The sequence below is a fragment of the Thermobia domestica genome, chromosome 5 (assembly GCF_964235325.1).
Source record: "Thermobia domestica chromosome 5, izTheDome1.hap1.1, whole genome shotgun sequence".
NCBI lineage: Eukaryota > Metazoa > Arthropoda > Insecta > Zygentoma > Lepismatidae > Thermobia > Thermobia domestica.
The window spans coordinates 318,047,891-318,069,117 of record NC_137458.1 but is presented as its reverse complement, the minus strand read 5'-3'; the positions used below and the strand labels follow the sequence as shown (position 1 = coordinate 318,069,117).

At 36.1% G+C, this 21,227-nt stretch overlaps 1 protein-coding gene across 6 annotated transcripts in view; it reads left to right on the top strand.

The window, feature by feature from the left end:
* The window catches only part of LOC145686806 (uncharacterized), a 48,590-nt gene extending 27,363 nt beyond the window's left edge, over positions 1-21,227 (top strand). For 4 of the 6 annotated variants that reach the window (XM_081760478.1, XM_081760476.1, XM_081760477.1 and 1 more), the window contains exon 5: positions 6,417-10,508. In XM_081760478.1, the coding sequence (XP_081616604.1) occupies positions 6,417-8,072 (1,656 nt within the window). In that variant the 3' untranslated portion in view covers positions 8,073-10,508. Of the gene's footprint in view, positions 1-6,416; positions 10,509-19,344 lie in introns of those variants that run through there. The other 2 variants (XM_081760481.1, XM_081760480.1) reach the window with 2 other exon arrangements.

Below are 21,227 nucleotides of genomic sequence, written 5' to 3'. Positions count from 1 at the left end.
GGATAACGTTTTTATTTGAACTTGCCTTGTCCTATGCGTAACAGAAAAAGGTTGACTTGTCAACAAGATCCGGGCCCTGGTTATTATATAAGAGAGTAAAGGTGTCTTATTCTTGAATACCTTTGTCATACCACCTATAGCTAGAAACGTGAAATTTGAACAAGAAACTCCTTTTGAAACGAAAGTAGCCGGGAAGAACTGAAATTTTGGAATATGTATCCTCAGGGGGATAAATTAGATTTTAGTTTTTTTACTAAGAATACAGTAACTCAAGAATCTCTAAAGTTATGGAGATGTTACTTGGCATGTAAATTCCTCATTAAAACTGAGAATATGTCTCACCGGTTCCAGAACTTCCGCCCCTTACGTTGGAGATGCAAAATTCTGTACTTAGTTTTAATCCCTTCCTTCCTTAACAGGCTATTCTCGCCTTTACTTTCAATACCAAACTACCTTTTTCCTTTTTTGCTTCTTCCTCTTTTCTTTCCCTTTTTCTTTCTTTTAAGGCTTGTCTTTTGTATCCGTTGCCCTTTAATAACTAGCACAGTATTTCTATGTCTTCTTTCTTCGTCGCTACCTATCATTTCTATTCTCTTTTTCGTGTTCTGTATAAAATTCTTCTTAGTTCCCTTGTCTACGTCATTCGTCTTGTGGCAGTATATCCCGGCATCGCATTCTTTCCTGTACCACCTCGTCTGGAATTTTCCTATTTTCCCTATAGTCATGTCCATGAAGTTGATTTTCCTCTCTTCTTCTATCTTCATTTCTAGCCTAATCCCTTTTTCTTAGTCCTCAATTATTTTAACAAATTTCTCCAACTGTCTCTTAATTCCTTTCCATATTCCAAGGCAATCATCTACATATCTAGAAAACATTATAAGATTTTGTCCTCCTTCTTTTACTTTCTGTTCATTACAATCTCTGCTACTACCGGACTCAGTCTCGAACCTATGCTGAGCCCCTCTTTTATCCTCACCAATTTTTCACCAATCGTGCATACACTATTCTCCCATATCAGCTTTAGGACCTTCAACACTTCCTTCTTTTTCCATTTTCTTATAATCTTTTTTTTTTTTTTTCATTTCTTCTTCTGTTGTTTTTAACACGTACTCCCTCTTAATACTCGGGAACATTGGCTTGTAGTGAAGAATAAAGAAACTAATTGTACTTTTTTTTATATATATATAGTGAAGTATGAAGAAACTAATTGTACTTTTTTAAAAGTCATAATCTCAGTTACAACTGTTCAATTTATACTGTTAGTCGTCAAGAACATAAGTTTCTTTCTTTTTTGATGCATTTTCAAAAGCCAGGACTAATGTGACTACCTGGGTTAGAAAACTTTGAGGTATTAGGACCGGAGCCAATATTAATAATGTTATTTGCCAAAGATAAGAAAATCTGTTGATTCGATTAACGTTCTATACAGTAATACCGAAATAGAACGAATTCAGCGATACAGTTATCCCCTCTGAGGGGAGAGAATATTTATATTGTTAGCTGTGAAAGACGGGACAGAATGTTGGTGCTGTTAGTCATAAGTATAGGACAGAATATTGATATTATTGTTTGTTATGGATGTTGAAACTATAGTGGTATTATTATCTGATAAGCAAGTGACACAGTTAACTATTACAAACAGGAAAGAATGTTGAACAATGATAGAAAATATAATAGCATTACTGTCAACTGCTAGAGAAGCCAAGAGAATTTTGGTACTGTTATCTGCCAGATATAAGTGAGAACAGTTGCAGGAGATAGAGGAGAATGTTTACAGAGCAATCTAGAGGAACTGATCACTATGCATCTACTTATAGACACTATAGGACATGTATTCATAAGAAAAGTGGGCTACTTCGTCCTCAATGTTTATTAACTGTAATTGCATATCTCCTTCCTCTCCGGAAACGTCATCAACACTATTTTTATTATTGTGTCATCGGATCCTTATTATTACATATCCTATTATGAGTTTAGTTTTCTTTAAAGAGCAATTAGTGCAAAGTATTCCGTGACTTAATTTCGACTTTTGATTGCCCGTAATAATTGTCCTTGTATTTACTGTCAATTCTTATTTTTACGAAAACACTATTACATTAATAATTTATGCGGAATTTCACAATATGTCTTTAATTTGTTGCTCTGTGTGGTTCTATTGTATTTTTGGCAGGTTTAAACACTAATTCCACTGGCAGATTTAAGACTTCGCAAACTTTGTGAATTTTACGATTAAAATGATTGAACACTTATTTTGGCTTGTGTAGGTTGTTTCTTCCAAAAACTAGTTCTACATTTTTGTTGGCATCTGGTGATAATTGTGCCTCTCTCACTGCTATGTCTTTGAGTGGCAAAAAAAGTTCAGTCGCCTTTGGCGTGGGAGACGCGGGTCCAATTCCCGGCGGGAGCTCATGTGGTTCGGATTGTACGTTAATCAGTAGGTCCATGTCTCATATAGCCTTGCTGCTGAACGGGACGTTAAACTCAAAATCATCATAATCAGGAAGTTGAGTAATGGAAGGGAGTCCGTGATTCTTCAAATCTTTCGTCATTGTGTGATAGAGTGCGTCAATTGCTCGATGCACAATTCCCAGCGAAGTAGGTAGATAACCGCTGTCCGTGTAATGACCATAGCAGATGACCTGATCTCACAGCACTTCATTTCTATCTGTTGTCTTATCTAAAGCAGATGATGTGAGAAATCCTGCGATACAAGGTATCTACAAGAACGCATGCAGCACGCATTTTTAACCACGTTTTACCCGGTTATTCTCGTGCGTGTACAACCGGAGTAAATACAGCGATTACATTGTGGATTAGACAGGATGGCCACCACATAGAACATGCGCTATAGCGTACCGTTAGTACGTGACTTACAGACTTTTAAGATGCATAAAGTTCAAACCATAAAGATATAAAAGAAACAATTACACTTTGGAATTCCCGAGCTCACGCCAGGGTTACTTGATATGCGATAGGCACTTCTTCCTATTTGAAATTTGGAACTTACATTCACGATTTCGGATTTCAGTATGGCAGCAGTTGTCACATATACCGTGTAACTTGCATCTTTCACTCTACTACCTGTAAGAGATTTCGTATTTTCCTCTCAGGTTTCAAAATAAAGGGTGTCCAAAGACTTTGACTCACCCTGTATTATAAAATACACTTTTCACAGGAACCTATAATTTTTCTAAAGCAACTTTGGATGAAAAGGTCCAATATCCACTGGAACCAAAAAAAATCTAAAATTTTGTCATATTTCCTAACTAGTAAACAGAAGATTTCTGCCAGAATATCATGAAGGCTGCTGTCGGTGGGTTCATGACCAGTTGAATGGACTTGGAATGATCATTTCGTAACACTATGGTGACTATTTTGAAAATGACTAGTGTTAAGATTTTGTTTTCGGTTTAAGTTCTGTAAGGTAAGGGATAGGTCTGCCATTTAAAATAACCTTACATAATATATCATAAAATTAGTTAACTAAAAGTACACACTTTCTCGTGGTCAGCCATATACTGGATGGTTCATTTCTGATCAAGACCATTTTTCCGAATTCGTGAACCTGGAATAACTGCCACTTACTTTTTCCATTGTCACCTTGTTTGCACAGACTTAATTAGCAGTATGGAAACATAACCCATTCTGACTTTTATTAAAAAGTGATACAATATCACATACAGCGTTATGCAAAAGATAAAATATGCTTTATTCCTTAACAATTACATGAACAAACTGAACCGTATGTTTCGCTAAATTCTGTTATGCCAATATACTGGTTGGAACAGGCTAAACGACAGCTTCCTTTGACCTCGCTATGTTCGTGTCTGCTCGGTTTTATTCAGAAGAACACATTCCTCTTACCGCCAACAGCTACCAAAACAGCGTTACACCCTTGCAGAACAAACAGAATGGTGTTAACTTAGGCTTGTTATACACTATGAGATAAGTCCTAGGAAATATCTTAGGGTTTATCTGAGGAAAAATGCTATGAAATATCTCGTAGAAAATACTACCCTTTTGTGCCATACACGTAACTACACTGCATTGCACGCCCTGATACCAGGAGCTATATTGTTAAATTGCACACCTCTTAAAAAAAAAAAAAAAAAAAAAAAAAAAAAAAAAAAAAAAAAAAAAAAAAAAAAAAAAACCTCATCAGTCTCTGCACTACTCATCATTTTGCCGAGTATTTTTGCTCTTTCACCCACATACGGCTGGTGGGGAGAAAACAAATTTGTTTTCACTTTCTCTCACCTGATGTCGTTTAAATCAAAATCCTATGAATTTTCTTTCTGAAATAAAGCGTGCTCTAAACAAAAGAAATCTCATAGGATCGTCCAGAACATAAGAAATGTCATGCAATCTGATGCCTTACACGTTGCGATTTTGACTCTATGAAAAATCTTAAGAGATTTCGTAGGATCTATCCTATAATGTATAACCTTACACTATAGTGTACAGTAAGGCAGCGAATAGACTTTTTTCCTTAGAAAATGCACCTATCTTACTTAGAGAAGCACAGAAGGGACGGAAAATTTTGTTATATCTGGGAATCGGGGCTGCAATTTGAAAACTTTGAGACAGAGGAAAAAAGTTGATCAGAAATTGAATGCGATGACTGACTTTAGATGAAGTAAAATCAATACATTTTCATGGTCGATGAAACTTTCTGTAAATCGAAACGAACACGTCGATTTTATAAAGGTGGTCCTCAGTTTCATAAGGTGCGTTGAAAAGGTCTTGGATGACTCGAATAAATGCACAACTGTCAAAAAATCTTACACTTTAAAAAAAGGCTTGTTGGCTGCTGTTTTTTTTTTTTTTTCTATGGCTTATACTCTAATAGTTTGAATACTGGTGCTAAAAGAGCAGTTAGTGCAGAAACTTTTCAGAAACAAATGTCTGTGGAAAAATCTGTTTTCTTTTTATGAACTAAAGCAAATTATTCTCCTTGTTTTGGACGGGTTTGGCATTCTCGTAGTATGCTACGTCCATGATGCAGTGATTCGTTGAACATAACATTGCCTTTGTTGAAGAACATAGTAACCGTGGAAGTGGAGATGGTTGAACTTACTTTCAGGAGATGGGCGAAATATATATATTTAAAAAAAATAATAAAATAAAAAAAGCCTGGTGCATCTCGAAAATGCAGTGCAGAGATTGTTTTTCGAAATTGATGTCAGATATTCAAAGAAAACTTTCCGATAGTTTATTCACTAGAGATGACCTTTGTAATTTCTTAGTCAGCATGTATTGTAATGTACCACGTGCTTTTCTGTACAAACAATACCATATGCTCCTGTTTGAAACATTACCACTTGTATTTACGTCGGAGTACTACACACCTCGTGGGATTACTACAAGAATCAGACGACGGATCACCAGTACCTCCTACAAGTTACATGACGACAGGACAGTAGCAACGCCACCGCCGCTGTAGGATGCCTATATATTGGACAGTAACCAGCGGACAGGCACCAGTATTCTGGTCTCTGTCCGCTCCTCTTGCTTACCTGAGCACTAGAAGAAACCTACCTCAAAGCCTTTAGTCTGCTTCGGGGCTCTGTCGGGATCCCAACCTCAATTGCATCGCCTGCTTCGGGGCTCTGTGACTTTCATCACCCTCATTGCTTGCTTCGGAGCTTTAGGGTATCCTACGCCACTCTGCTTAGCCTGCTTCGTGGCTCTGTAGAGATCCTGTCCACAACCGCATGGTCTTGAGCTACCTAATTTCAACCTTACAAATAGAGAAAAAGTGTACTATAGTATTTCTGTAAATACTGTTGTTTTTTGGAGGATTTTATAAATAAACTGCTAGTGGGAGTCGATTCCGGACTCTGATTTTATTAACTTAACTCTACCTACTAGAAAAACATAGCAACCGTGGAAGTGGAGATGGTTGAACTTACTTTCAGGAGATGGGCGAAATATATATATTTTAAAAATAATAAAATAAAAGAAAAGCCTGGTGCATCATGTGTCATACTATAATAATTACTGGATTTTCAACTTTCCTCCCGTCATTTTTCGTTTGTTTTACAGCTTACTTGTTATTAACTACTTTTCGTCACACTTTTATTAATAATTATAATATACTAGCGCTAGAACCTGTTAAGGGTTTTGGCTGGCATATAGCGGGGAGTCAACTTTCTTTCTTGACTTGCAGTTGGCTACTTGATTGAAGTAGTTCCTTGCTTATCCTTACGACTCAAGATAATCCATAAAAATCTTTAATCCTTTCTGGAATCGCCTTTTGAAGAGAAATGTTTTAGAAGTTCAAATGTTTGAATCAACAAAATTTGCTTAAGATAAATTGTTGACTAAAATATTCATTATTATATTGGGATTACGTCTCAGGTTTGTCTGTGTTCCAAAAAGAAGTTATTTGAAGATCTTTTAATATTTTATTTCAGACGGAAGAGGAGCTCGAGAACATTTCTCAAGATTATGACAGTGAAAACAAAGGCGAGAAAGAGTTAAGAACAGATGAGTTGTGTGCAAAGACAGAAGGGACGTCCTCTGTTGTGAGAATCGTGAAAAAATCCAGAAAAAAAGACTGTAAGGAAAGTGAAGAAAAGGAACCGTCCAATTGGAAGAGAAAATCTGATAAAACGTGGTTCAAAGAAAAAGACGATGATAATAGTGAATACATGTTGTCAGATAGCCCGTCTGAAGATGACTTCCAGGAATCGTTATTTGTGGAATGTGAAGTGTCTGAACGTAAAGTTGAACTTGAAAAAGAGTTGCAATGTACAACGCGTGAAAACAGCAAAGCAGTTGCCTCTACAAACGTGGAATCTCAAAGGACTAAAGGTACGCTGCAATGTGAAATGTGTAACAAGTTTTTCAAAAGTAAGACTGCTCTGGTGAATCACGTAAATCAGCATTTAGGACATACACCATATGTGTGCAGTTGTGGAAAGAAATTTGTTCATGAGTCCCAGCTTAAAGCTCACGCACGTATTCATGGCGAAGACAGACCTTTCGCGTGTTCTCTGTGTGGAAGAGCCTTCTTGAGAAAAATAGACAAAATACGCCATGAAGGTACACATAATGAAGAACGCTGTCACCAGTGTGAGACTTGCGGAAAAGTTTTTAAACAAAAGTACTCTTTGACTGTTCATCAACAGGCGCATTTAGACAACCGCCCCTTCCCATGCGAAAAGTGTGGCAAAAGATTCGTGTTAAAATCTTACTTGACATGTCATATGAAGTCTCATCTGAGTGCTGAAAAACAGCCACCGAAAGGAGAGTTTGAGTGTGACGAGTGCAACAAGATTCTTGGTTCGAAAGCTAATCTGTCACAGCATATCAGCCGGTGTCATTTTGGTGTCAAACCCTTCTCTTGTGATACTTGTGATAAGAAATTTGCGAAATCGTCAGAGTTACAAGTGCACAAACGTATTCATACTGGAGAAAGGCCTTATAAGTGCAGTTATTGTGAAAGGTCCTTTCCACATCGTTCTGAACGAACAAAACACGAACGCATACACACAGGAGATCGGCCTTATAAATGTGAAATTTGTGGTAAGTGTTTCCGTATTGGCTACCTTCTCAATCTTCATCGCCGTGTGCACAGCGACGAGCGACCTTACAGCTGCGAGATATGCGGACAAAAGTTTAAATCTAAGTCAGTGCACAGGCAGCACGTGAACCGACATTCGGACGATCGTCCATATGTTTGTCCTTATTGTGGTAAAGCTATGAAAACGGCAGCACAATTAGCCAGCCACAAAAACATTCATACGATTCCTTTTGAGTGTTCCCAGTGCACGAGACGGTTTCCAACGCGTTACGATCTCAACAAACATATGGAGTTTCACGAAGGAAAAAGAAGTAATAGCTTAAAATATCGGTGTGACATTTGTGGTGCAATGTACGGAAGAGAGTATATGTTGAAGAATCATATGGAAACGCATGCGAAAACATTCGTACAGACTCAACAGAGTTATCAACCTCAACCTCAACCTCAGCCTGAGCCTCAATTTCAGCCAATGGTTGCTGTACCTCAGCAGTGGGAAGAAAATGAGTTTGTGCTGCCAATAACATCGATCGAACACAATCTCTAAAGCCCTTCTCACATGGATCTGAGTTGACGCCTCAACCAAGGTTACAACTTGACAGTGTTGCTTAACTCAAATTTCCATGCAATTTTTTTTTACCCTGAGGTAAAGTAGGGGTCTCAAATGATCTTTAAAACTAGGTAGATTTTACCAGCAGAGCCTCTCGTGGCCGCTGTATTTAAACAGACGAAAAACACTTGAAGAATGTGTTACATACAGGGCAATCAGCTATCGTAAACGTAAATATTAGTTTTTCTTTTTTCGCAATATGAGTTCATCCGAAGAGGATGAAATAGCCATAGCAGCGATATATGTTCTGTTGGTGCCACAAAATCCCCCCCCCCCAAAAAAAAAAGGAGCTGGGGGCTAGGGAGTGGATTCTTCGCTGTAATAATGCACAGAAAAGCGCCGTATTTTCAACGACGGATAATGAACTACTTGCAGAACATCCTCGTTTCTACAAAATATTCTAGAGATTGGACTATTCAGAATTCCATACACTACTGGAATTAGTAACTACGAAAATTCGGAAGCAAAATACGAACATGAGGGAGTCTGTATCAGCTGAAAAAAGGTTTGTAGATCCTTGCGTCGACCAGATTGTAGAACTGAAAGTCAAATGACTTAGCCAAATATGTAAATGAGAGTAGTTATCAAGCGCGGAAAGCTAAAATAAAGGAGAGAAAGAGAGCAATTTACTAGTTTAGGTACTGAGGATGTTCGTTCAGCTCTCTATCCGCAAAAGATACCCTATAAAGTAAACTTATGTCGCGCCGAGGGCCCGTCTCAAGCACTGTACCCGGACTTTTTGTATTGCGCCAGCATTCTAGAACCGTTCCCTAAAATTGCACGAAGGCCACACAACATTGTTTCATTTAAAAAAACAAATTACATTATCATTTGGTATACAAATTACACAATATACTTAAATCACCTAGTTTTAATCTTTAAAAGATGTAATTACGTTTGTTCTTATCTGTAGTGGTCGAGCGGACACTCCTTACTTGACTGCATGCCTTCTTAAAGGCCTCTATTCTTGCAGTTTTTATACTATTTTTATAAATGGTATAAATCGTGCTTCACGTAATTCAAAGAAATCATATTTCTCGTATGACTATTAATACGATTGATGCTTCCCATGTCCAGGTAGCCATGTTTTGAAATGACAGCGAGAAATAAAGTTTAATGTCGTCAGGCGCTACTCTTTTCTGATTGGTAGTTGTATGCAAGTCCAGGAGAAAATAGAAACTACTTCTATTTCTTCCAAATCAGGATCCAAATAAGGACAGTAGAAAATTTCAACCTGGAGTAAAGACAAGTCACTTCTGACACGATCGTTAAGTAAGGTTGTGAGTTAAAGATCGTGAATCGCATCATTACTTCAGGCTCGTTTTGAGATAGGCTTAATAGTGTTCCTCTCTACAAGACACACGAAATCATCTACCGAGCAGAATAATCTGCTTACCCACACCCTTATCCTTGCTAAGAGTTAAGAAGCTTTGAGTCGGATCAACATTTAGATAGATAGTATTGATGAAAATCAGATGGTGTTGTAAGTTTAGTTTCATCTCAGTATGGTGAGGACAATTAGCGAGCTGCTTGAAGAAGATTGGTAACGAATTTCGGTCAAGAGTTGAGTTGATTTTGAGTTTAACGTCCCGTTCAGCAGCGAGGCTATATAAGACGCGGACCTACTGATTAACGTGGAATCGAACCCGGGTCTCCCACGTAATTTTCACAAAACCAAAACGCATCACAAAAACTTAGTATTCACACCTGTCAGGCACGTAGCCAGAATTACATAATAGGGGATCCATGATATGAAATACTGCGGTTATCACCATTGGCTCGATCATTCTAAACTATTTAACAGGCAACATATATAGTTCGCTTATCCTGGATTTCGTAATGGGGGAGGATGATATGAAGTACTTGGTTATCACACTAAGGGCTTGATCAATTTAAACCATTTTACTGGCAACATACATTGGTTGAGGATACGTTAGTAAGTATTTTAATAACAAACTATGAAGAAATCTCGAGTAAGAGAATACCAAAAAATATGTTTAAAAAGATTTTACGATATCTGCGTTCCTTCGTCTGTTCATTCAAATATAACAATTTTTCTTTTATTATGACAACTATTATAAAAAGTATATATCTAATAATGTCTTGTAAAATATCTGCGTTTTTTTTTTCTGTTGAATCAAATGTTAAGAGAATGTCCTTTCCACATAACATTTTGTCTTTATTATTCCGTCAACTACTGTCTGTTCCAAATGACACGTTAAGGAAGCAGTAAAAAAGTGTTTCTGAAATAACAGGTTTGATGCAGAGAGTGATGACGAAAAATTATTTTTATTTTTAGTTTTTTTCCTTTTTTTTTTTATTAACGTTGATTCTTCGTTTTCTCGTTTCTTTTTGTTTTATCCTTCCTTAATTTTTCAGGGTGTGTACTGATACTGGATATACTTGAATTATACTGGAATTTAATTTTTATACTGGAAATACTGGAATTTTGATCCACACATTGGAAAAATCATGAAACGTAATTTGTCAACACTACTTTTTCTTGTAATTGTTTTAATAGTCTTAGAAACCATTTTGTATTCACTGAGATGGTAAATTTTTCCAAAGCAAGAGTTGCATACATTTTGTAGTTAGACATTTAAGACAATGGGTGGAGTGGAGGGCTGTGAGGAAAGTTGGGAGGCCCTTTAGAAAGTGTTAAAAAATCATTTGTGTTTCAAAAAAGTCACGGCTAACTAAATTTATTGAAAATAAAATATAGTTTTGATGGTAAAAATTACAAACCTGAAATTATCAAGAGTGTGATTATTCTTAAACAACTTTTAAAATATCATTGTATTAGGTACTGGAATTTTGCTGATAGTTATACTGAATGTCCTGGAAATATACTAGAATTTTGAAAATGAAACTCAGTAGACACCCTGTTTTTTCATTTCTAGTTTCGAAGGGGGTTCCAGACCCCCGCCCCGTTTGGCTACTTGCCTAGACCTGTCCGCAATAACTAAATTGAAAACTTTAGGGAGAACTAGAATTGATTTTCAATTGAGTGAGCAAAGAAGGTTAGATGTTTTAAAGCACAATGCAGAAGCTGAGTCAAACCGGGAACCAATGAAACGATTGATTGATGTATGTTGTGTAACGAACGGAAATATTCTTCAATCAAGAAAACTGTATTGAAGTATTCAGTTGCTTTCTAAATACGACAGTAAGTTGAGTTCTAATCTTCACAGCACGGGTGTGTTTAAAGGAAATGAAACAACATTCAGAATGATATTATTGGATGCATTGGTGACGTAATTCTGAATAAGATTGAGTCAGAAATAAAGAATGCATTTTGACAGCAATAATGTTAGACAAAACTACAGACATTGCAAAGCTGACTTTTAAATTTCAATTGTCATTCGGTACATGAATGACAGCATTATTCGTGAAGGATTCATTGGTTTTACAAATGTCAGTAGTTATCGCACTGCAACTGCTCTAACAATGTAAGTGTGTATGTTTGTATGTTTTTGAAGCTCTCTCTGGCTTCAATTGTGAAAAAATCAAACACAGTTTTTTTTATTTATTTATTTTTTTTTTTTAAAGGACATTGCAGAAGATGCAAATAATTGGGAGACCGAAGCCTTCATGACTGCAAAAAGTTGTTTTTTTGCCATTTGAAGGATTTCGATTTTGCTTTTCTATTAAAAGCTCTTAGCCACTCAGTGACACAATATTAAACATTCTTCCAGTTAAAATCTTGGATATGAAATACTGCATCAAAAAAATAAAATAGACGATATCTCATCTAAGACATATAATAAACTATTTTGAAAAGACTTATAGAAAAGTAGAAGTAGATAATAACGTGGAACTTCCTAGGATAAAACGTATACAAGATGACTCAGCAGACCCAAAAATTAAATATGTGCGTGTTTACAATGAAATTATTAACACGACGATTGGACAAACGGAAGTGGGATTTTAAGATCGCAGTGAGTTGCAATTTCTTGAGCTGGTTAGATTCAAAGAAATTTCAGTGCTTCAGGAATCGATTTCCTGATATCTTGTTTTCGACTGCTAAATTAAATTACGGGAGGTTTTTTTTTTTTTTTTTTTTCTTCTGTTTGCGGAGTAATTTAATATATGTTTACAGACTCTTAGACTTTCGAAACAAAACTATGAATGTAACGATGTATTTCTTGGAAAAAAACAGGCTTAGCACAAGAAGCGTTTCCAGAAACATATAAATTATGTTGTTTGGTGTCAACAATACCAGTCGTCGCCTCCAATGTAAAGTGCCCATTCTTTTATTTGAAACACATAAAGGCATCTGTTCGTAATACACAAAACGAGAATAGACATTCTACACTTTCCTTGTTGTCCGTTGATAAGAGCTTGCTAGATGAACTGCAAAGTCAAGGATCCTATGATGCAGTAAAACATAAGTGATAATTTATTAAAAATCTTTATTTACCGTAAGACGGAGTTGCTTAGCACCATATTTAAGGAATTTTAAAGAAAATCGCATGTAACCTACAAACATAATAATTTAGAACACTGTTTTTTAAACATGTAGTAGCTAGATATATAAGAAAAACACTCGTGAAAGTGCATTGGTGAACATTCAGTATGATGATAGTTATTGAAATATAAACTTTGGTGCAAATATAAACTTTGGTGCAAAGTAATCCCATAAGTGAGGATTAGCGATGAGCGCAAGAGTCTTGGTCTTGCAGTTTGTGTAAGAGTCTCACATGCAAGATCAAGACCAAGACCAAGAGTCTTGCACAAGTACTACTACATTATTTTTTATAGAATATGAAAAGTAAGGGAGAAAATCGTTACATCTTTCACTTGAATTTCTTGGTTTCAGTAAGAAGTGCCTTTGGAGTAAATGTGTTCCCAGTAGTTTATGCAATCCGTGTGAGTTGATCTGCCGCTGTAGCATGTAACTATAATATGTCATTTTCTGAATCGGTTATTCGCGTTTTCTGTAGTTATTACTCGTTTCGAAACCTCACAGGTGTCATTCTAATCAAAGCTTGTCGTACACAAAGAAATGTGTCGTTGGTTATTTTATTTTAATTTTTTCTCTCTCTTTTTGGCCAATATTGCTGAACATATCATCATCATCATCATCATAGCTATTCTACCATTATTGGCAGATCACTTGCTGCAACTGAGAAGATCCGATGTACAGTGATCCTCAGCTAGTCTCTTCGTCTTGACGTAGCATGTTTCTGTTTTAATACCTTCCTTCAACTACATTATCCTTCGCCCCTCCGTCTCTTTCCTTCCACCATACCCTCTAGCACGTCTTTCATAATACAGTTCCTCCTCAGCCAATGTCCCAACTAGTTTCTCTTCCTCCTCTTAATTACACCTACAATTCTTCTTTTTTTTCCCCCCTACTGCTACTATTTCTAACATCTTCTCATTCGTTTTCCATTCAGTCCATCTGATTCTCTCCTTTTTTCCTCCATGCTCACGGTTCGAAAGCCTCCATTTTTTTTTTTTCTATTTATCGTTTTGCGTAATGTCCATGTTTCTATCCCATAGAGTACATATTGAAATCAGTAAAACAAACACTCAATATTTAATTGTAAGTTTGTTTAATACAAATATTAGCTAATCATGGTTGTAAAGAATAAAAATTTGGCTCCTTTAGAGTGAAAAAATAATTTAGCAATTCATGGTATTTCAGTAAACTGTTCCATGTTGGATTTTCTTCCATGGGTCTCAGGGGTAGCCTCCCCAGTTTGAGAACCAGTGGAGTATTGGATCTGTTAGATAATTTAAAAAAGATTATGAAACTTTGTGATTTATCTTATAAGTAGTGAAACATGGGCACACATTGAAAAAAATAAATAAATAAATACATAAAGGTCATCACCTATGTTGTACATTATCATCATACTTACACGAAGGTAAACTATATTAGGTTTAGAAACATACATTGTATTTCCGTTATTATTGGCGCATTGTAGAATTTATTATCCCTTATATCCAGAGTAAAATTTACCTATGAAAAGCATAAGATTTCTTAGAAGCAAGAGTCTTGCAAGCAAGACCAAGACTGGATGTGCCAGACCAAGACTAAGAGCACCCAGGTCTTGGTCTTGCATTTGCTCATCACTAGTGAGGGTACTTTTCACCACATACAAAAAAGTATGTTCAACATACAAACATAATGATTCTGTGCAATGTTTTCCCTTCAGTATTTATTTATTTTACTTCCTACACAAAACTGCATGCAGTCCACAAATATTGATATTAGGATGATGATATCGGTACCGGCGATATTTGTAAATTATGTACTTTCTGGTACCGGCACACGAACCACATTCTGATAGTTTAGCATATGTCCCACAAAAGTGCCAACTCAGGAACAGAAAAAAAAAAAAAACATGAACTGATTTGCCTTGGTTGCTTTTTATGTCCAAGAATATCATCCCGAACGTAACTAGTGGAATATTTACGAGGTTTGGGGCTTTCAAACTGAAGCCCACCCGAATTGCATGATCTCTTTTTTTAAAAATCTAATGTTAGTCATTTCTAAGTGTATAAGCTTCAAGCCCCCCCCCCCCCCCAAAAGTAGTGTTTTCTTAAAAAAAAAAAAAAAAAAAACCGAAGCCTTTATGAGTGAAGCCTCTGTCAAACTACTTTTCTGGATTCAGCACTCTTTGTACTTTATTTTCCAATAAGAAATCCTAAATAGGAATTCGGATCTAGCATAATAGGAAATTCATCTAAAGTTAGAAGGCGGAAGGTACCACTAATACTAATTTCGTATCTAAGATGTTAAATTGGACCGGTGCAAAGTAACCCCGATTAGAGGCTGAAACCTTCATCTCTCAGTTTTATTTTATTTTTATTTATTTATGTATTTTTTATTGTTTTAAAACGTTTCACACTTCAATTTCAACTATTGCTTCAAAGTCCATTATACAGAGTAATATTATACGAAACTGACTTAACTTTGACGGAAGTTCTTGTATGCGATTCAAATTTTGTCGGCCTTTACAATGACTGCTTTCCATACCTCTACAACCAGTGTAACTATCCAGCAAAATTATTTCGTACTAATCTATGCAGAAAAAAAGTACTAGATCTGGGGAGAAAATACTAAAATTTTATCTGCTCTCGTTTCACTCTATTTATGGCATTTTACGATATTAATATCTTATTGCAAGGTTTCCGGCAGCTACTCCTCCCCAGTGGATGGGGGAGCGATCCCCACATTCTTGAAAGACCCCCAATTAAATGTTTTAGAGTCAAAATTTGATACAAACTGTGCAAACCACTTACACCCTCCCAAATTTTGACTTTACACCTCCAAATTAGAAATCCGTGTCGTTTCTTCGTATTGTTGTTGCCGGAGACATTTCACCTTTCAAGATTGTAAATAGTGCTAAATGGTTCTTTCTCTTCCCCTCACCCTATGAATTATCAAGCGAGGAACAACTAACCACTGCCAGAATTCCTTCTCGTTCGAGGAGGCAACCGGACGCTACCTATGTCCCACTTCCACTCTTGTAAATACCACTGTTAAAGAACAGGCAGAAAAAAGTTACCAGGAACAGTGAAAGTTTCGTACGTTGCCAAATTTTCATGAGGTTCCATTTTCTCTTCCAAATGTATTATGAGAAAAGAAGAGAAGGAAAAAAGTACTAGATTGGTTAATTTATTAACATATTTCTTAATGTTGTTAAATTATGTAAGGCTTATGTTTATTCGATTTCTTAAAAAAAATCATGCCTAAGAGAGGAATGTCTTCGAACTTAGTCCCCTATGAGAAAAGTCACCACACGCCACTGGATGAAACTATATAAATGTTTTCAGTATTTTCTGCAAATGACTGTGTTACTTGCATCTGTCGTTATGGGTGGAAGACAGAAAAGAAGAAACAATATGCTTTCTGTATTTAGTATGTAAAAATTGCATTCAAACCATATTGTGGAAATAGCAAATTTAGATAGATATTTATGTTGTATAAATAATTTTTAATAGATATTGTTTATGAAGTACAAACTAATTGTAGATAATAATTAGAAGTGCTTTAGGTCGATAATAGTTTTTGCTTCAAAATATATTTATTTTATGTAAGTTGTCCCTTTTCCAATGGAACAGATGGTGGTCAACATTGATACCTTTCCCTCTATTTATAATACGTTAAACTTTTCATTTTATACGCCATTTTGGATAATAAAGTAAATAAATAAATTTCACGTACCTGTTCGTATTATTTGTGTTTTTGATCCTGTTATTTCAATACCTTGTGCAGTACCCACTAAAACAACACTCAAAGTCATTGCAAAGGAAATTCTAAGAACTTCAACATTCTGCTTCGAAAAGAGTATTTTAATTTTAATTAGAAAAAATAACTCTTTTTCTCTCTCTGTCCAACGTATAGGTTTAAGGTCGTTTTGGGTTTTGCTACGAAAAGATTAAGAGACAGTATGTTGTTTCTTAGAACTGACTATCGTATCTATATCTGTCGTTATAAGTAGAAGAGAGGAAAGAATACTAGACATTTAAATCATAGTGTAAGAATAGCATACTAAGAGAAAGACAGAGAAATTTATTTCATACGTTTTTATGTTGTGAAAATAATGTTTACTTTATATTAGTTATTATTACTAAGCATCCTGCCTGTTGGCAGGTCCTGGTACTAATCAGGTTTTAATCTCTCTTTCTTAGTTCAGGCCTGGAAATAGTTCTTCCACGTTTCTCGATATTCAGCTTCCTCTTTTAACTCCCAATATTTTCTTCTATTTTTCAAATTCATCTATCACTTGCGTTCTTCTTTCTACTCCTCGCTTTCTTTCCGTCTTTCCCTCTATTGCGGTATGAAGAAGACCATTTCTTCGCCAGATGTGGCTAATCTAGTTGGCTTTCCTACGAAGGATGTTGGTTAAAGCATCTCCTCCTGTCCTATTTGTTTTAAAACGTCTTTATTTGTTACTCCGTCTATTTTATCTTCTCCATCTTCTTCCACCACCACATTTCAAAGCTCTCTAAGTTCTGTAAGGTCCAAGTCTCTGAACCATACAATCCAACACTCCATATTAGTTATGAAATACAAATTAGTACATAAATAATGATTAATTATTACATCAGAAGTAGGATGTGCCAGTTGGATAATATTCCAATTGTAGTCTTATTTTGTGTCTTCTGTTTTCATTTTTCTTTGATATTTGGCAGCCATTGTTTTTGTCTTCGTGAAAGCTTTCATTTCACTCTTCGCTTAAGTTCACTGGAAACTGGCCAGATCTTACGTTTTCCCCGCAAGTTTTACATTTTTCTGGCAGTTTTACATTAAGGTTGGTTTAAAGGGACAAGTTTTGCCGATAGATGTCACTACAGTTTTCGTATATCTCTGATGTATTTTTTACCTTTCACGAAAATTCACGATTCCTTTTAGAACTTTCAGCCTACAGACTTCACATTTCTAGAGAAGGAACTTCATAACCTATCGAAGGCAACAATCCGTGCCGATTTTTTATTTACAATTTTCTTCATTGTTGAAATAGCTTTATTGTTCAAATGGATATCGAAACCTTTAACAATATAACTGTTTCAACAATGAAGAAAATTCTAAATAAAAAATCGGCACGGATTGTGGCCTTCGATAGGTTATGAAGTTCCTTCTCTAGAAATTTGAAGTCTCTAGGCTGAAACTTGTAAGAGAAATCGTGAATTTTTGTGAAAGGTAAAAAATACATCAGAGAAATACGAAGATTACAGTGACATCTATCGACAAAGCTTGTCCCTTTACACCAACCTTAAGCATTTCTATTCTCTAGTAAAACTTTCGTTTTTAATAAGTAAAATTATAATCCTGGAGACTTTAAAAATGTTTCTGTAAATTAGTGCGAAAAAAAAAAAAAAAGAATAATTAGGTGGACCGATTTCTCACGCACTGTTAATGATATAAGTCAACCCTGTAACTTAGTATTCAGACAGAAAATTCAACAGGTTACGCTTTTATCTCCAATCTAACCGTTTGAGAATCCGTGGTAAAACATCATGGAACCTCGTTTAAGAAGAAGAACTCTTCTATCGAGGAAAGAATTGAATTTTTCCTGGTGACATGATTTTAGTAAGTCTTTTCGTGCTATCCGCCGGGCGAATGTATTGACATCCGACGTTTCGAATACACATGGTATAAGAGTTATTCATAAACCTCCAGCCAACATCAGATTATCACTGAAACCAGTGAGAGACAATCTTCACCTGCGTACTCCTGGTGTATACCGTATACCATGCGAGTGTTGCAGAGCATACATAGGAGAAACTGGACGTAAAATAGAACAACCGTGCAAAGAACACGACAGCTATGTAAGACTTCAGCATCTCAAAAAGTCAGAATTAGCAGAGCATACCCTAGAGCTTGGACATAGAATTGATTTTACAAATACAACCATAGTAGTAAGTGCAGCAATTTTTGGGACAGCCATAGCTATCCCACGGGAAAGGAACAGTCCTAATAAAGACAATTGGCTTCAACTCAGCCATATCTGGTCAGCCCTTTACAGGAACAAAAACAAAAACAAAAAAGAAAAAGTCAACAAAGCCATTTCTCGTAGCCACAACAACAGCCAATCAGATGCCAGCATTTCTCTGAGCCAATCACAAGCCCCTCATTCATAGCTCTGCTCTTAAATAATCACCATATGTACATGTCCATACCTCTGGGCTCTTCATTACAACCCTGAAGATGAATGCAAAGTTTACATTCGAAACGTCGGATGTCAATACGTTTACTTGACTAATAACCTGAGAAGACTTAACTAAAAACTCCTGACACACAATCATAGTAAACGTCTTGCGAATAAAATCAGAAAAATAAACACACTGCTGAACAAGACTGCACTTATTTAATATAAAAACACATTTACACGTGACGTTTCGATCTTCTAGCCAAGATCCTCACGTGTGTACGTCTGATGAGGATCTTGGCTAGAAGATCTAAACGTCACGTGTAAATGTGTTTTTATATTAAATAAGTGCAGTCTTGTTCAGCAGTATGTTTATTTTTCTAAAAACTCCTCTATCGATTTTAGGTAAAAGTTTTGTCTGATCGCCGTAAAGAGTTTTCATTCTATGTGGATGTTGATTATCTGAGTTCCAACATCCTTAAAAATATAAAATAGTATCTGCCCTTTTCTAGTAAGTGATGATATTTCCCGTTTAGAATGTCTGTGATCAAGTCTATTAATAGATTTGTTATGGTTCTTTCTGTTGTGTTTTGCTGTTTCAGGCTTCAGAGGATTCCTTACAGAGCAGTTTTTCCTTGTGTGACAAGAAGAGCATGAAGGATATTAGCTGGTCAGAGCAAACTGCAAAGGAAGACAAGGATGAAGAGATAAATAATTCAATATTTGAAGACGATCATAGCTTGTCCAAAGAGGAAGTCAGTCCCAGTTCTTTATTGCAACAAATTGTAGGTGCAAATATTGAAGAGAATAGTTCCAAATTGGCAAGAAATGTTTCATTTTTTGCAACATCAAAAGATAAAATAAGTTCTTCATTACAGTCACTGAGAAATTGTGACAATGTGCAAGATACCAGAAACGCAACGAAGATTAAAGGTAGTGAACAATCTGGCAATGTTAATCTCTCTCAGAAACATCAGTATATTGACTCGGTTTCTAAAAATCTTCTGTTTGTCTGCAGTGTTTGCGGAAAAAAGTACTCACGATATTATGCGGCCATTCATATGCGTACACATACAAAGGAATCGCTGTTTCAGTGTGATATCTGTAAGAAAACATTCGCCGTGAAATCCAATCTCGTAACGCATATCAGACGCCATTACAATATTAGAGCCTATTGTTGTGAATTTTGTTTGAAGACGTTTGTGACAGCTTCCGATCTGAAACAGCATAGTGGAATCCATGCCGTAATGAAAAAGTCTTCCCCGAGTTGCAGCTTTTGTGGGAAAAAGTTTTCTACCAGAGCTGAAAAGACGAAGCACGAACGTATCCACACCGGTGTCCGCCCTCATGTGTGTGAAACGTGCGGTAAAACCTTCAGAGTCAGTTCATCCCTTACATTCCACCGTCGAGTCCACACTGGCGAACGCCCTTATACCTGCAACGTTTGTAACAAGAAATTCAAAACGTCGTCAGTGTTCAGACACCATCGACAATCTCATTCCGACAGTTTCCCATATCAGTGTACTTTCTGTGACAAATCTTTCAAGACAGCTGTGAGTCTGGCTGGACATATCAGTGGACATACAAAACCCTTCGTTTGTGAAAAGTGTAACAGGAACTTCCGCAGTCGTTGTGAGCTTAAATTCCATTTACAATGCCATGAGAACGATGATAAGCGTTTACGATATCAATGCAAAGTTTGTGGCGCTACGTATGCAAGGGACTTTGCTTTGATTAGTCATATGAAGATGCACGAATCAAATAGTTCAAATATATAGTTATTTCCATGTAGAACTCAAGTTTATGTGCAGATTCAAGAATACCCATCACTTCTTACCATAAAGTAATAATGGATTTTAACGACTTTTTGTCTTCCTTTTTGGTGGAGGAGGGTTGAAGAGGGTAAATTCACAATCCGAAATTGGTCATAAGAAATTAAAACTAATTTCTTCGTGGTTTACGTCTCAAAGTCATTTTCCCTTGCTGACCCCACTCTTTCACATTTAGGTTCATGACTTCCAACCATATTGTGACGTACCTCGTATGCCTGAAAGCTGTCAGTAGGATTGCAAACTAAGAAAAAAATATCTACAGTGAAACCTGTCTATGTTGGCCACCATCGGTTCCATTGAAAAGTGGCCAACTTAGACAGGTGGCCAACTTACAGAAAATAAGTGCAATGTTGTATTTTTAGAATATCATTTCTAGTACAGTATTACTTGATTGTAAAATTCTAATAAGCAATGGCACGAAAGCTACTTTTAAATAATGTATATTGAGTAATCATAACAATATGCAGTACTAGAAAACAAACTACAATATGTTTAGTATGTGTACATACCTTTCCCTTCCTGAAAACGTTTGGTACACTGAATTATTCGCACTGAAAACACAACACAGACAACCACAAAATAGAAACACATGTACGCAGTTCATTGAAATTAATATTGTAACACACTGAGTTATTCAGATTTAAAACAATAAA